Here is a 14958-nt window from a genome sequence, read left to right as displayed (position 1 = left end):
TTGTATTCCTTCTAGAATTGTGTGCTGAGTAAGAAAACTTAGTGGATTATGATAAGAAAAACGCCAAAGAAAAAGAGATTATAAAACTATAAGACAAAATAACAATATGCATTTCTAACTACAAAAATGATATTATCAAGACTGTTCATCAGTGGCTTTTCTTAGCACTCTACTTAATACTTAGCTCTAATTTTCTGGTGCATTTTGTATTGTGGTCAGCATCATCAATATAAGCTCCAGGTGCTACCACAGTTAAATCTAATTACATGAGAGATGCTCTATTCCAAGGACTGTGCTATTGACTAAAGCCTCTGGGTTAATTAAATGAAACCTGATCCATTTCTAGTGCCAATGAAATCAACTGAGCATATATCTGGTTTATGTTGTCACCATAAAAGCCCGAGGTCATGTGTTTTGCTTTGTGGATAAAAACGCGAGCAGTTCATCCAGTCACCATACTACGCTGTGACTGCCAGTCAGACTGCTACTGAAATTCAAAATCTGACTCCGTTAAAACCAGAATCCTTTCACTAGCAGCCAGTGTACAATTCTGTTAAATGTCTGGGAAAAAATAGGGAATAGCAAAATTTCTCTGCTCTAATAGTTTAGGATTTTTAGAAAATGTTGAAAAGAATAGAAATGTCCTCTGTGGATATTCTAGAAGTATATAGTTGATATTAATATAAGCAGAAAAAAAAAAGCAAAATAATGAAAATGAAAATTAAAAGGCCTGGCGCGGTGGCTTAAGCCTGTAATCCCAGCACTTTGGGAGGCCAAGGCAGGCAGATCGCCTGAGGTCAGGAGTTCAAGATCAACCTTGGCAACATGGTGAAACCCTGTCTCTACTAAAAACACAAAAATTAGCTGGGTGTGGTGGCACATGCCTGTAGTCCCAGCTACTTGGGAGGCTGAGGCAGGAGAATCGCTTGAACGCAGGAGGCGAAGGTTGCGGTGAGCCGAGATCACACCACTGCACTCCAGCCTGGGCAACGAGAGTGAAACCCTGTCTGAAAGAAAGAGAGAGAGAGAGAGAGAGAGAGGGAGGGAGGGAGGGGGAGAGAGAGAGAGAAAGAAAAAGAAAAAGAAAGAAAGAAAGAAAGAAAGAAAGAAAGAAAGAAAGAAAGAAAGAAAGAAAAAGAAAAAAGAAAGAAAGAGAAAGGAAGGAAGGAAGGATGGAAGGAAGGAAATAAAAATGATGACTGTTTGGTTTAACAAACATGTGTTGAATACTTACTAGGCACATGGTATGTTCTGGGGAATAGACAATACAGAAGACATGGCCTCTGCCTGAATGAAGGTTAGTTTATAAAAGAAACATATCCTTGTACCATAATTATAATGCAGAATAAATGTTATGGTAAAGGTGTGCACAGCAGAAGTTTCTGTAGTAGTAAAAGGTCATGTAAATGAGACAAAATTACTTTCATTCTCAGGAAAGGCTTAAAGGGAGAAAGATGAACCAAGCTGACCCCTGAAGCACGAGTAGGAGTAAGAGTGTATTCCAGGCAGGTAGAGCAGCACGTGCAAAGGCCCAGAGGCAAGGAGGCATGGCCTTTTCTGCAAGAGACCAGAAAGCAGTTCCTTCTAGAGGAAAGGGAGGGTGTGGAGATGATCAGTATCATTGGAAGACTAGTGCAATTGTCCAGGCAAAAGTTGATAGGGACTGGGCCATGCAAGGAGCTAGGCAAATGGGGGAGAAATAGACAATCAACACATGTTTTAGAGATATAATTTTGGGAGCTGAAAATGGATGGGATAGAGGAAGAGTGAAGATGGGAAAGACAGCTAACTGAGTTTACTGGGATGAAAAGCTTTGCAGAGGATATTATGGGTTTCAGAATGGGACTAGAAATGAAGAGTTTGATTTTCACCATTATGAGTTTGTGCTGCCTGGGACTTAGCTAAGGAAAACTGCTCAATGGGTCATTAGATACACAGTTCTGGAGCTAAGAGAGGTGGTTTGCAGAAGATAGGGATTTGGGAATTATCAACACGGAGTTGAAGTTTGATGCTGGAGATGGATGTCATTACGCAGGCCTTAGAGATAGTAAAGAGGACCTCGGATGAATTCTGAGGAATACCAACATTTAGAGGTCAGTTTGGGAGAAAGTCCAAGATGAGGAATTAGAAGAAGCAGCAGTCAGTTAAAAGAGGAAGAAACATCAAGACTCTTTATTCAGTAAATGAAACAAACAAATACATAAACAAAAGAAGTGAAACCACATCAAATAACAAAGAAACGAGGCCAACTGGAGAGCTTGTTATTTTTTTCACTATAATGTAACGTGTGTATTTTTTACTTCTAGAAAATTACATTAAGAAAGGGGGCTGGGCATGGTGGCTCAGGCCTGTAATCCCAGCACTTTTAGAGGCCAAGGTGGGTGAATCACTTGAGCCCAGGAGTTCGAGACCAGCCTGGGCAACATGGTGAGACCCCTTCTCTACAAAAAGTACAAAAATTAGCTGGGCATGGTGGTATGTACCTATAGTTCCAGCGACTCTGGGGGATGATGTGGGAGGATCGCTTCAGCCCAGGAGGTCAAGGCTGCATTGAGATGTGATTGTGCCACTACAAGACAGAATAAAACCCTGTCTCAAAGAAAAAGAAAGAAGAAAGAAAGAAACAAACAAAGAAAAGAAAAAAGAAAGAAAGAGGAGGAGGAGGAGGAGAAGAAGAAGGAGGAGAAGGAGGAGGAGAAGGAGGAGAAGCAAGAGGAGGAGAAGGAGGAGAAGCAAGAGGAGGAGAAGGAGGAGAAGGAGGATGAGGAGGAGAAGGGGGAGGAGGAGAAGGAAGAGGAGGAGAAGGAGGAGGAGGAGAAGGAGGAGGAGGAGGAGAAGGAGGAAGAGGAGGAGGTGGAGGAAGACGAGGAGGTGGAGGAAGAGGAAGAGGATATTTGTGGTATGGGGAAGAGTTTTGTATTTAAGGTGTTTGGGGCTTAGACACCAGACGGTCCCCAAAGCACAATGAAGCTACATGTCCTAGTACCCACAGGCCAAACGAAGTTACTGAAGGTGCCAAATGGGACCAGGGAAGAAAGTAAAGGAGGGAAAGGAATAGGGTATGGTGATCATGCCCCCGATATACAGGGCCTGGCAATTGCAATGAGAGCGAGTGTTCACTGGGCTCTTGCAACATGCCTGACTCTGCCCTGGGTTTCTCATGTAAGACAGTGAGGTCGCCCAGGTCACGTGGTTCACTGCTGATAAAGTCAGGCAACCTGGCTTCAGTGGATCCTGCTTAACCACTATTCTGTTCCACCACAAACATGGTACATTCCCAGCAAATACTTACAGAATCAATTAAAGGCAGCATTTTAGCCGTAGGCAGGCACCAGGGATAGTCAGGATTTATAGGCTGCGTTTTTAGAATCAAGTCCTTATGGGCAGCATTGTCTACTGAACAGTGCTTGGACTTTGAGGTTGGGCTTGGCTTCCATGGTAAAGGGCTCGGTCTTTCTCAGCTTTATGTTTTTCATCTGAAGAATTGATGCAAATTATCTCCTGGATTCATTAAGCTTTAAGCTGGGGTTCCATGGAGGAACAGGAGTGTTCCAAGTAGGGAGAGGGTGGAGAGGAGCCAATATGGGGGGAGGGACTACAGGCAGGAGAGGGGCGCGTGCCAGTGCCGTGCATTAAGTGGCACTGTGGTTGCTGGCAGGCATCTGATGAGGCTCAGTGCCCCAGAGTGAGAGGAGAGTGGCTTGAACTGAGGTCAGAGGCACTGGCGAGAGTGAGATCATAAGGGCCTTACAGCACCTAATACTGGAGGCCCTAGATTTTGTTTTAGGGCAGTCACTACTAATTTAGTTACTTTGGTCAATAAATATCCTGGCTGAGCCTTGGGTCTTTAACTGTTTAGTTGGGTTGACAGTTGTCACAAGAAGCAGGGCAGGCAAGTATCTAATCCGATGATTCCGGTAAGGGCATTTTCAACAACACTTGGTCACCTGGCCATCAATTGCTGCTCAGAAGTAACTAAAGCTTTGGTGTGGTCATCAGCCCAGAATAGTTTGAAACAACCAACTTTTCCTCCCAGGTTGATTAGCATCCTTTCCAGTTAATCCTATCTGGTTAATGCTTAAAATTTCCCAAACTTCTCTAACACTCAATCATTTATAAATTTCCGAAAGAACAACATTATCAAAATCAGTAACAGCCGTAATTCACAAGTTTCTCTTGCACCTCATTATTGGGCTTCAGACACAAAGACCTTTGTTTCTCAGAAAGTCTTCGTGATCATTTATCTGAGACAGCACATGGCCTGACCCCCAGCCTCAGACCTGAGAAGGGATTCCTGGCTCCTTACCTGCTAACGGCAAGTGGAATCTCTTGAGAATTTTGGTTTTGTAACAGATGAGTTGATTCAGGCTTCCTCTGGTTATGAGGGACTATATAAAACAGTGACATAATTTAGTCAGATTGCAAAAGAAAAATAATTGAGAACCATTAGAAGCCCACTGGAACTACTATAATTTCCTCCAAGTAATCTCTGATTGTTAGAAGGGGGCTCTTGATGGTCAGTGGAAACTGTAACTCACATATTCTACAACTCTTCTGCCTCCTGAGAATGACTTTTATATTACTTATATTTATATGTTGTAAAAATCACTTTGAATATTGACAAGCTAGAACACATTATTGAACCTCCCAGAAATACAGAATATTATATTGGAAGGTGTATTTAGGGATTATTCTGGACCTGTGATTTTAAAAGATTTTTAGCTTCATCCTCATTCATTCATTCATTCATTTATATCATCTGACAAATATTTACTGAACAGCTACTATGGGACAAGTACTCTGCCAGAGTCTGGGAATACAGTGGAGAAGAAGACAGACATGGTTCTTACATTCTAATGAAAGGAAATGGAAATAAGCATGCAAGTAAGTCAATAAGAACGTTTCTATTAGGCAATACAATGATATAAAGGAAATGAAGTACTACTTTGGGATACAGAGTGACTATACGTATGGCTAAGAAAGACCCTTCTGAGAGATGAGATCTTAAAAAGAAGAAAGTGAAATGAAAGGACTGTTCTGGCTGATGGAGAAGATTGGGGTGCCCAGCTCGTCATGGCACGTGTATTCTCATGCCCTCCTGTGATAGGGCAGGAGAGCTCCTAGGGTTCTGAGGTAGACCAGCAGTCTCTACCTGGATCCAACCAGGGATACAGTTTCTCAATTTCTTCCCCCCTCAATCATCAAGTTTTTTAAAGTTCTGCCAACCATACAATCTGGAGTTATTTAGTAATTACATATGCAGTTTATGTTACTGCTTTTTATTTTCTTTTCATCACAGACAGATTTAACTAGCCATCCAGAATTGCCAAGGGCACATCGTAATACTATGATATCAAATCTCATAAAACACTCTCCCAGCTGTGACCATAAGTAATAAAGCGAAGGGTGCATACAGGCACCGGCATGTTTTAATTGTGCTTGTTGCTCTCTATTCTGCCCAAGGTTCATCACAAACTGGACACCTTTGATCGAAGGACTGTGATTACTTGAAACATGAGTCAGCGGCTGGTCCATGAATCATGCATCCCATAAAATCATTTCATGTCATCAGTAACCACCCAGAGTATCTGCCCCTCTTGAGCTGAACAATGCCACGTTGTTGTGTTAACACTTGTTGTTGTGTTGTCTGATGGAACAAAACCTGAACATTTTAGTTAGGATGTTGAGCTGTATTGTGGGAAAGGGCATGGTTTCAGTTAGGTTTGTGAATTATTTCGGCTTGCCAACAACTCCTACTCCTCCATCAGGGACTCATGGGGAATCCATAAACCCAATTTAGGCCTCATTTCCAGTTTAGCTTTGTCAATGTGTAGAGAAGAGCAGACCTGAGCCCCACAGAGGAAATGCAACTTGACCAAAACCATACAGTGATTTTGTGGCAGGCCTCTGAAATCCTAACCTAATATTGCTCTGTTGAACTATGATGTCTTTTGCGAACTCTTTGGACTGTGATGCAGGCCCTTTGGCTCTGGACATAATTCATCATTCTAGAGGAATGGAGAACAGTGTTTCCCAGGTGAATATGAAAGTGCTACCTGCTTAGCATCCTGCCATTTAGGATATGAGTGACTGTTGGATTGCATGCTTGCACACCACCACCAACACTGTAGAGGTATGTGCATGTGTGTACTTGTGTGTGTGCATGAAAGAGACACACGTGTGTGTGCATGGGTGACATCAGAGGCAGAGATACCAAGAGCTTCTTTGGAGCAGGGGACTAGCTATGTCTTTCCAAAGTGGCAGAGGGTGACAGTGTAATGCCTTCTGGTCAGTAGTGTATGGCTAAAGAAAGATGTCTGGTCTATTCTGGATTTAAATCACCCTGTTTAGACTAGAGGACTCTGAGGTCCTTGGGATGTATGTGTGTGCATGAGGATCATGTCATCATGCACACACATACATCGCTATCCCAGGCTTCCAAACAATCAATCCCTTTCAATACCCATAAGCACTGTAGATCTAGAAACAGAACCAATTATTAGTATTAGGGTAAAGAAACAAATGTAAACAATTCACCTTTTTCTGCTTCAAGGACCTGTATTGAATTAAAAAAATAATAATATTTACTGACTTTTGATGACAGAGAATTTAATAGAATACCATGTGTGTTTTCAGAGCATTTGGTTGGTAGAATTTTGGTAAAATTTTTGTTAGCATAGTTCATATATATTTTTTAAATCTACAAATAATTCCTCAGAAAACTGAACAAAAATCAAAATTTTGTAATCGATGTGTGAAGGAACAGACAAGTCCACAGTCTGCTGATGGGACTATCCATTGCTTTGACTCTTTTAGAAAGTAATTTACCATAATTATCTAAAACCTTAGAAATACTCTTATTCTTATCTCAATAATTCCATTGATGAGACTCTTTTTCTAAGACACAACCTGAAATCTGAGCCAAGTTCTATGCACAAAGATGTTCTTTGCATCCTTCCTTTTACAGAGTTAAATCACTGGAAACAATCTACGTGCCCAGATAACTGAACATTGTTAATTTTGGTACTATACTCACTTATTGGAATATTATAAAGACACTATAAGTATTTATATAGAGAATGAAATAAGATTATAAGTATGCATCCATGTTACATTTAAAGTTTGGAATAAAAAATGGACCCATGATATATTTTTATGCGATTATATTTTATATCCATGTATATTTGTGTGTATGCAGAAGAAATGATTTGAAGTAATATGATAAAATATTAAAGGTTGTACTTAAGCAATAAGGCTATGGTTAATTTTTTCTTTATACTCGCTCTGAAATTTCTATTTTTTAAAATAAGCATGGAAATATTCACATTATCCTTTTTAAATGTAGCCATTTATCTTCCCAAACATTTTCTCTCTCTTTCCTTCCTTATGGTGGTAGAATTCTTGGTCATTCTTCATTATGAAAATCTTCATGCTTATTGGGCTTGTATCTTTGGGCCCTATTCTACTCTACCCTTGAAGAAGCAAAAAGCGTTACAGGAGGTACAGTGTTTGCTGCAGTATTTATTTAACTGAAAATAATTTTAGGAAGTCCATGTATATATTGCATCAGTTGAAGAAGACCTCAGGTATCATTTAGATGAGAACTGCTTTAACCAGGGGGATGAAATAGATTATTGAATGGCCTAGTGGGGTCCATGAACCTTCTGAAATGAAAAGCTAAATTTTTTTCTCTCTAAGTATGTGTATATATTTTTTCTTTCTCTGGGGTGAGAAAGGTTTATTATACCTTTCATCAAATTTTCAAAGTGGTGTGAGGTCCATTAAATGTTAAAAACAATTGGTTTACAGATGAGGTCCCAAAGGATCATGCCATTCTCCTAGATTCCCGCAGTCATCTGAAGGCTAAACTAACCCTGAGCCCAGCTCTCCTGACTCATAGTTGCTTCACAGATAAGAAACTTTTGGCAACAAATTGCTTAGAGAGGCATTGTACGCCTCCCTCTGAAGCTGGCCTACAGAGAAGACTTTTTATTTCAAAGACTTTGGCATTCCCTAGGATTCTGGAAAGAGGACATACATTTCATTATGGACAGAAAATCAAAGAAACTCTATAGGCTAAGTAAAAAGAGTAATGAATCCATTCTAGTGAGTGGTTTGAAAGTATCCCTACTGAGTCTCCCCCAGGACTTTGAACCTGGCTGTTCAAAGTGCTCAATCCTATGCAGCTCTCAGGCTTGTCAACCGTGAGGGGAAGAAGAGATGCGAAGAGTGCAGAGAAGCCCTCTATCTGGGAGAGCAGTTGTTTTATTTAATTGAGACCAACCAACTTTTGGCTTGAGGGCTCTGAATTTCAAATCAAATGTAGTTAGAAAAGTAGCATGAAATCACTCATTTTTCTTCTGTAACTTTTTTATTGTTAGAAAATAAACATAGTCGAGTTAAATAGTAGTATCTCTTTTATTACCTGTCTCCCTCTTCTTCCTCTTTTCTTTTCCTTTCTCCTCCCTCTTTCCCATTTCCTTCCTCCTTTTCTTTCACCTTCTCTGCCCCCTCCTTCCATTCCTTCCTTCCATATTCTTTTTAGTTATTTTAGTACAGAGCTATTTCTGTATGTTTTAAGGCAGAGGGACATGGCGGTGGGGAAGACACCTAGACTTTGGGATTTCCAGGACTGGCCCTATCTCCTCCCGGCTGTGAGGACTCTTTGCCACCTCTCTGGGGTTTCGTTTTTCTCTTAAGGCTTTGTGAGTACAAAATGAGACAATGAGTCTTTCCTTTCCGTGAAAACTATAAAATGCCATGTGAATTTGAGTGGGGGCACCTAGCACATAAAAGATTCTAGTCCACAGGACAGTGTTCAAGCAAGCACTGAGCGCAGGCACAAGCACAGCTTGCCCTGATGGGCTTTTGTTATGAAGAAATGGCCTTGAATCTCAGCCCAAACAAACAATGGGGAAGTGTCTTGGCAAAAGATAAGGAGCAACAATGTGTTTTTCCACTAGACCTTCTTGTTCTTTAGATGATATCAACTTCTAGCAGAATGCCAACTAAAGTTGCAAAGAAAACAAACAGTCCTGCACATTTCCTGCCATCTAAGGCTGACCCCCCCATCTCCCAATTCCTTTTTGCTTGTTTGTGATTGGGAGGCCTACTGTCCTCTCAGACTGACCAATGGGTTATGATTTGAGGTCATGGTGAGCAGCACCCAACTACTATTCGAGATACCTAGGCCTAGCTTACAGGAAGCAGGGGACAGAGTCCTGGATTCAGGCACCTTGGATGTGTGGGTTCCCCCAGCAGCCGAGCATCACCCTAGCCTGCTCCTTCCAGGAGACACTAAGGAAGCGCACCCCCTCCCAGAAGAGCATGAGCCTGGTGAAGTCCTCAGTGGAACCAGAACTGTTTTTCTCATCAAGTGGTTATGTATGTTATCTTTCTTGACATTATTGTCTTGTGGATTAGGGAGATTAGGGGTAATAAATGTCTTGTTTCAGTGACAAGCTGGACATGTGACTTTTTGATTTTAACATTCTCACAAAACCAACAAATAAAGCAAGGAAAGAAATTCACGTCTAAGATCTAGATAAGAGCATAGGTCAAACACAAAGACAAGAACAAAATTCCTTAGAGTCCAGTGGGAGTGAGGTGAGGCCACTTGTGTTGTTGGACAGTCTTTCCATCAGTCATGGTAGCCCCACTAGCCTCGCAGGGAACTTTCTCTTTGGGCACTGAAGGGAATCAATACCCTTGGAAGGCTCTATTACAGCTTTCTCTCACATGTCTTTTATGCCATTTATTGAGCCGCTACTGGTCACCTGGCCATTTGTGCACTACTTACTTTTGACTTTATCACATCAACTTTGCACAGAAGTGTACCCATCCCTATTTTATTTTTATTTTTAATTTAATTTATTTATTTTGAGACAGAGTTTCGCTCTTGTTGCCCAGGTTGGAGTACAATGGCACCATCTTGGCTCACTGCAACTTCCACCTCCCAGGTTCAAGCGATTCTCCTGCCTCAGCCTCCCGAGTAGCGTAGCTGGGATTACAGGCATGCGCCACCACAACTGGCTAATTTTATATTTTTTTTTTATTTTTTTTTTATTTTTTTGAGACGGAGTCTCGCTCTGTCGCCCAGGCTGGAGTGCAGTGGCCGGATCTCAGCTCACTGCAAGCTCCGCCTCCCGGGTTCCCGCCATTCTCCTGCCTCAGCCTCCCGAGTAGCTGGGACTACAGGCGCCCACAACCGCGCCCGGCTAATTTTTTGTATTTTTAGTAGAGACGAGGTTTCACCGTGGTCTCGATCTCCTGACCTTGTGATCCGCCCGCCTCGGCCTCCCAAAGTGCTGGGATTACAGGCATGCGCCACCACAACTGGCTAATTTTATATTTTTAGTAGAGATGGGGTTTCTTCATGTTGGTCAGGCTGGTCTTGAACCCCTGACCTCAGATGATTCGCCCACCTCGGCCTCCCAAAGTGCTGGGATTACAGGTGTGAGCCACTGCACCCAGCCCCCATCCCTATTGTATGGCTGAGGAAACAGAAACTGGGATGAGTAGGAGCATTTTCTGAAGTTCACAAAGCAAGTAGGTGGCAGAGCAGGATTCCTACCCAGGTCTTGTGCAACTCTGAATCTCATGTTCCTTCTACTTTGCATTCCTGTCTTTCTTATGAAGGACAAATAGCAAAGAGCAACACCATTGCTAACACTTGATTTCTGTAATACTGGAGGCTGGAAGCCATCAGTCAATACTGCATATCTTCGATGTGGAACTGGGCATGTTCTTCTACCAATGAACCCTGAATGACCATGGTGGCCAAACAGGATCTTGGTTTACAATCTGGAGCTAAGCTTATTTTACTTTGGCTTTCTCATCTTTAAAATAGAGATACTAACGCATTTTGAGCATAGTTACTGTGAGAATTAACTGTAAGTGTCTGAAGCAAATAGAATCTTGCCTATTGCAGACATTTAATGCCTCAAAATTCCCTTCTTTGCGTCCAAGGATAAAATTGCTACTTACCTCACTTAAGTCCCTTAAGCTTATCGGACTGCAAGAAAAGAAATATGGTGTTACATAAAACACAGTTCATCATGACCAAGATAAAATCATTCTAAGCCTCACAAAACTTTGATTACATTTTCACTGGCAAATGAACAGCCCATCGTCCGGTGTGATGTTTATCCCTCCTCCATAAAACTAAAGACAGGTTATTTTTCTCATAATTTTCTAAGGAAAAGACAAAGTTACGAGCCAAAATAAAAGGTGGTGATAGAAAGGACATGAATAAACTTGCATCTCATTTTGGGAGAAATTAAAAAAAACATCATTTCTCTTGACGTTTGATTTCCTACGTCAAGTTTCATTAGCACAGTCAGACCTATTATCAACTTGGTTTTAAAGCTTTTCGTTTTTTACTTTGAGGGAACATAAAGAGTTTTCAATATGAAGCTGTCAGGTGCAGTGGGATCCCAGGAAGGCAAGTGTAAGAGAAAGAATGCTGATAAAGAACGGAGATTTCAGACACGAGAAGAAAACAAAACAAACCAAAAAACAAAAAAACAAAAACATGAAACTTAGTGGTAGAGGAAAAAAAATCCAATATGGAATTGAATAATGTGAATTTTGGAAAGGTCTCTAAATAAACTCCAAGCTTTTCATTCTATTGGTGAGTCAATTAACTTCTCTAAACCTCCTTTTTTTTCCATCTTCAAAATGGCAACAAGAGTACTTAGGAGTGTTAATGTGAGAATTGCTAGAAATAAAAAAGTAACAATGTTGGGGCCCGGTGCCTTGGCTCATGCCTGGAATCCCAGCACTTTGGGAGGCTGAGGGGGGCGGATCACTTGAGGTCAGAAGTTGGAGACAAGCCTGGCCAACGTGGTGAAACCTTGTCTCTACTAAAAATACAAAAATTAACTGGGCGTGATGGCACATGCCTGTAGTCCCAGCTGTTCGGGAGGCTGAGGCGGGAGAGTAGCTTGCGCCCAGGAGGTGGAGAGGTTGCTGTGAGCTGAGATCGTCCACTGCACTCCAGCCTGGGTGACAAAGCGAGACTGTGTCTCAAAAAATACATAAATAAACAAATAAATAAAAATAACACTGTTGGGTATTCAATGTGCGTTGTTGTCAGAATGTGGTCAAAGTTTGGTGAAGAAACTATGAAGGGAGTGGAGTGAGGGTATGTGTTCCACCTCCCCAGATCCGTCAGTGAAAACACTGGATGTGAAGAATATGGGACTATTAAGCGTGCAACACTGATCACAGTTAAAGGCTATTGATCTAGAGTTTTAGGAGTCAGGCTGTATCAGTATCCCAGAAACAAACAGTGCTCAGATGCTAGATCCTGGTCTCAGACCTGCAAGCAATAGGCAAGGGTCCCAAGGTTCCAAGGTTTTACCCTCTTACCTCTTACACCCTCCCTCCCCTTTTTAGCTGGAAACCTGAGAAAACAAAGAGATTTGAATAGAGGTAATGAAGTAGAACAAACACCCAGAGTATGAATTATTTTGGGGTTAAAATGTGGCTAATCTCAGTATTTAATGTTTAAGAAGCCAGCGTGTTAAGGATACTGAAAGATCGGCTGTATGGCTTCAATTTAAAATGCAGATTTGAAGTTCCAAGTGTCAAGATGTATTTGTCTCCATTTTAAAGAGTTTGAACTGTTTAAGAGAAATTAAAATTTTCTGTATTTATACATTTACTTTCTTGGATTTATAGAAAGTGTTAAAGTTTTGCTGGCGAGCATTTAAACCTGCCCTGTCAACATTAGAAGTACTTAAAAATCAAAGAAATTGAATTTATAAAGGTATTTCAAATATTTAAGGAGATTTAAATGAGTTCGTTAAACAGTTTTACTAAGATTCTTTAACCTATTTAACTTGAGTTGGTTGAACATTTGTTGAACACTTTGCAGAACATTTTAATGTTCACATATGCTTTGAAACTAAACTTTTTATCCTGAGATAATGATGGATTCCCATGCAGTTGTGAGAAATAATACAGAGTTCCTGTGTGTCCTATATCCAGTTTCCCCCAACGGCAACAACTTGGAAAACAATAATTATAATGTTTATACTTTAAAATCAATAGTTTCCATTCATAGATAGAAATTTGTATATCTCTATAACCACACTTTCTCTTTTAAAAGACCATGGTTTCTTGATATCTATAAAGATTTTTTGTTTTCGCTTCCCAAATCATCAGAGCATGTATTTTTGCGATAGAGATTACTTGAATTGATGTGATACCAGCATTGCTGGTTGTAAAGGGAAAGCTGGCTGGCCGTGTTGCCTCATACCTGTAAACCCAGCACTTTGGGAGGACAAGGCGGGTGGACTGCCTGAGGCCAGGAATTCAAGACCAGCCTGGACAGGAGTGTTAGTGAGACCCTTGACTCTACTTAAAAAAAAAAAAAAAAAAAAAGGAAAGCCATAGTTAGGCAAGTGGGTGTTTTGTTTCTTAAATATTGGGTGCGTCATTTAAATTGTATTTTGGCTGAACCCCACCTTGGGCCATTAAGTGTACTGGAGCTTAAAGGACATATGGAACAATGAACTCTCAATTTCTTAATTTTTATCAGTAAATCGGAGATAGTAATATTGCTTTTTCACAGTGCTGTTGTGAGACTAAATGAATGAACATACATGAAACTCCAAACCAGGCCTGGTGTGCAGTTAAAACTCAGAAAATGTTGGTTACTCTTGCTGTTACTTAGGATGATTTTTTTTGGTGTATGGACCTAGGTATTAAAATTGCAATGGATTCGCAGAAGAAAAGTTATCCCCTTTTTAATTGTCTTTCAGATTATGTCAAGGAGAAAGGCTCAGTGCAGTGGTTAAGTAGATATGAAACACCTTTCTAATATTTGCTTACCTTCCCTTTTATCAAAGGGAAAATTCCCCAGAGCTCAAAGTTTTGGTTGGGAGCTATCTGTATTGAAGTTATTTATATTAATTATATGTATTTCTTTTAAGTAAGTTTATTTAAGTTGAAAAAAATGAACAGGGCAGAAAAAGTAAGTACATGGATATTGTAAAAATCATAATAATGGTGCATAAGTGGTTGAGAATGTCCAACCAACATTCTCCAAACTTCGAAGTGCTCTTCTGGTTTTGAGTTGTCAATGAATGACTGGGGTGACGTTTTCCTTTACTGAAGTGCTTCAATTCAGTAATTGTTTTGTGAAACCAAGGCTTAGCTTTAAAAAAGAGAATAGCAGAGCTGGCAGAGACAAATGGGGCCTGAAACACAATAGCTGGAACCACAAAGACCATCCAGGGTGAGCACAGCCTGCTGCAAAGGGCTGCAGCTGTCTAACTGCCTGCCATTGATACAGTTGATTGCCAGATGTAAATCATGGCCTCTGCCTTAGGGAAGGCAATTCATTTCACTCACAGTGCCTTACCAACAGCTGGCAGAGACGGAGCAGGCACTTAGCTGCATGGTTTGGCTGCAGAAGCTTTGATTGCCAATGTTCCTTCGGTTTTCAGAGCAATATCCTTATGTGGTTGATTACATGGGACTTGGGCATCACTAATGCTGCTGTTACCACCCATGTGGGCCCTGCTAAAAATGAATTTGAAAGCACATCTCTCTTTCAGAAGCAAAGCCATCTCATGTATCATGCTAACTCCAGTGTCTGCTATGGGGCTGTGGAAGTTTTTGCCCCATCAATAGTCAAATGTCAACCCTGTGACTTTGAGTGACCTAACTTCTCTGAAGCATGGTGACCTTAGGTGCCCAATGAATATGCAAGTACTATTTACTGAGCACGTGTGCCATCCACTGGGCTTGGCACTTTACTCATCTGAGGCTTAGGAAACCATACTTTACATGGCTGCTGGAAAAATTCGATAAGAGAAAATAGAATTACTCTCTTGAGGTGTTTTGGTGAAGAGATCCAGCACAATTCTCATCACATCTAAAAACGATTACATAAATGTAAACTGTAACTACAGGAACCCCAGAGACATCAAATGCCAACTTCTAAAG

General features: G+C 40.9%; 1 protein-coding gene across 4 annotated transcripts in view; it reads right to left on the bottom strand.

The window, feature by feature from the left end:
• CLNK (cytokine dependent hematopoietic cell linker) overlaps positions 1–14958 on the bottom strand; it is a 244451-nt gene that overhangs the window by 33779 nt on the left and 195714 nt on the right. For all 4 annotated transcript variants that reach the window (XM_021938294.2, XM_021938297.2, XM_021938295.2 and 1 more), the window contains 3 exons: positions 10987–11014; positions 6538–6556; positions 4307–4388 (listed from right to left, as the gene is read on the bottom strand). In XM_021938294.2, the coding sequence (XP_021793986.2) occupies positions 4307–4388; positions 6538–6556; positions 10987–11014 (129 nt within the window). The remainder of the gene's footprint in view (positions 1–4306; positions 4389–6537; positions 6557–10986; positions 11015–14958) is intronic.

The sequence above is a fragment of the Papio anubis genome, chromosome 3, assembly GCF_008728515.1.
Source record: "Papio anubis isolate 15944 chromosome 3, Panubis1.0, whole genome shotgun sequence".
Taxonomy (NCBI): Eukaryota; Metazoa; Chordata; class Mammalia; order Primates; family Cercopithecidae; genus Papio; species Papio anubis.
The sequence above is the reverse complement of the archived record's forward strand: the minus strand, read 5'-3'. Positions and strand labels throughout refer to the sequence as shown.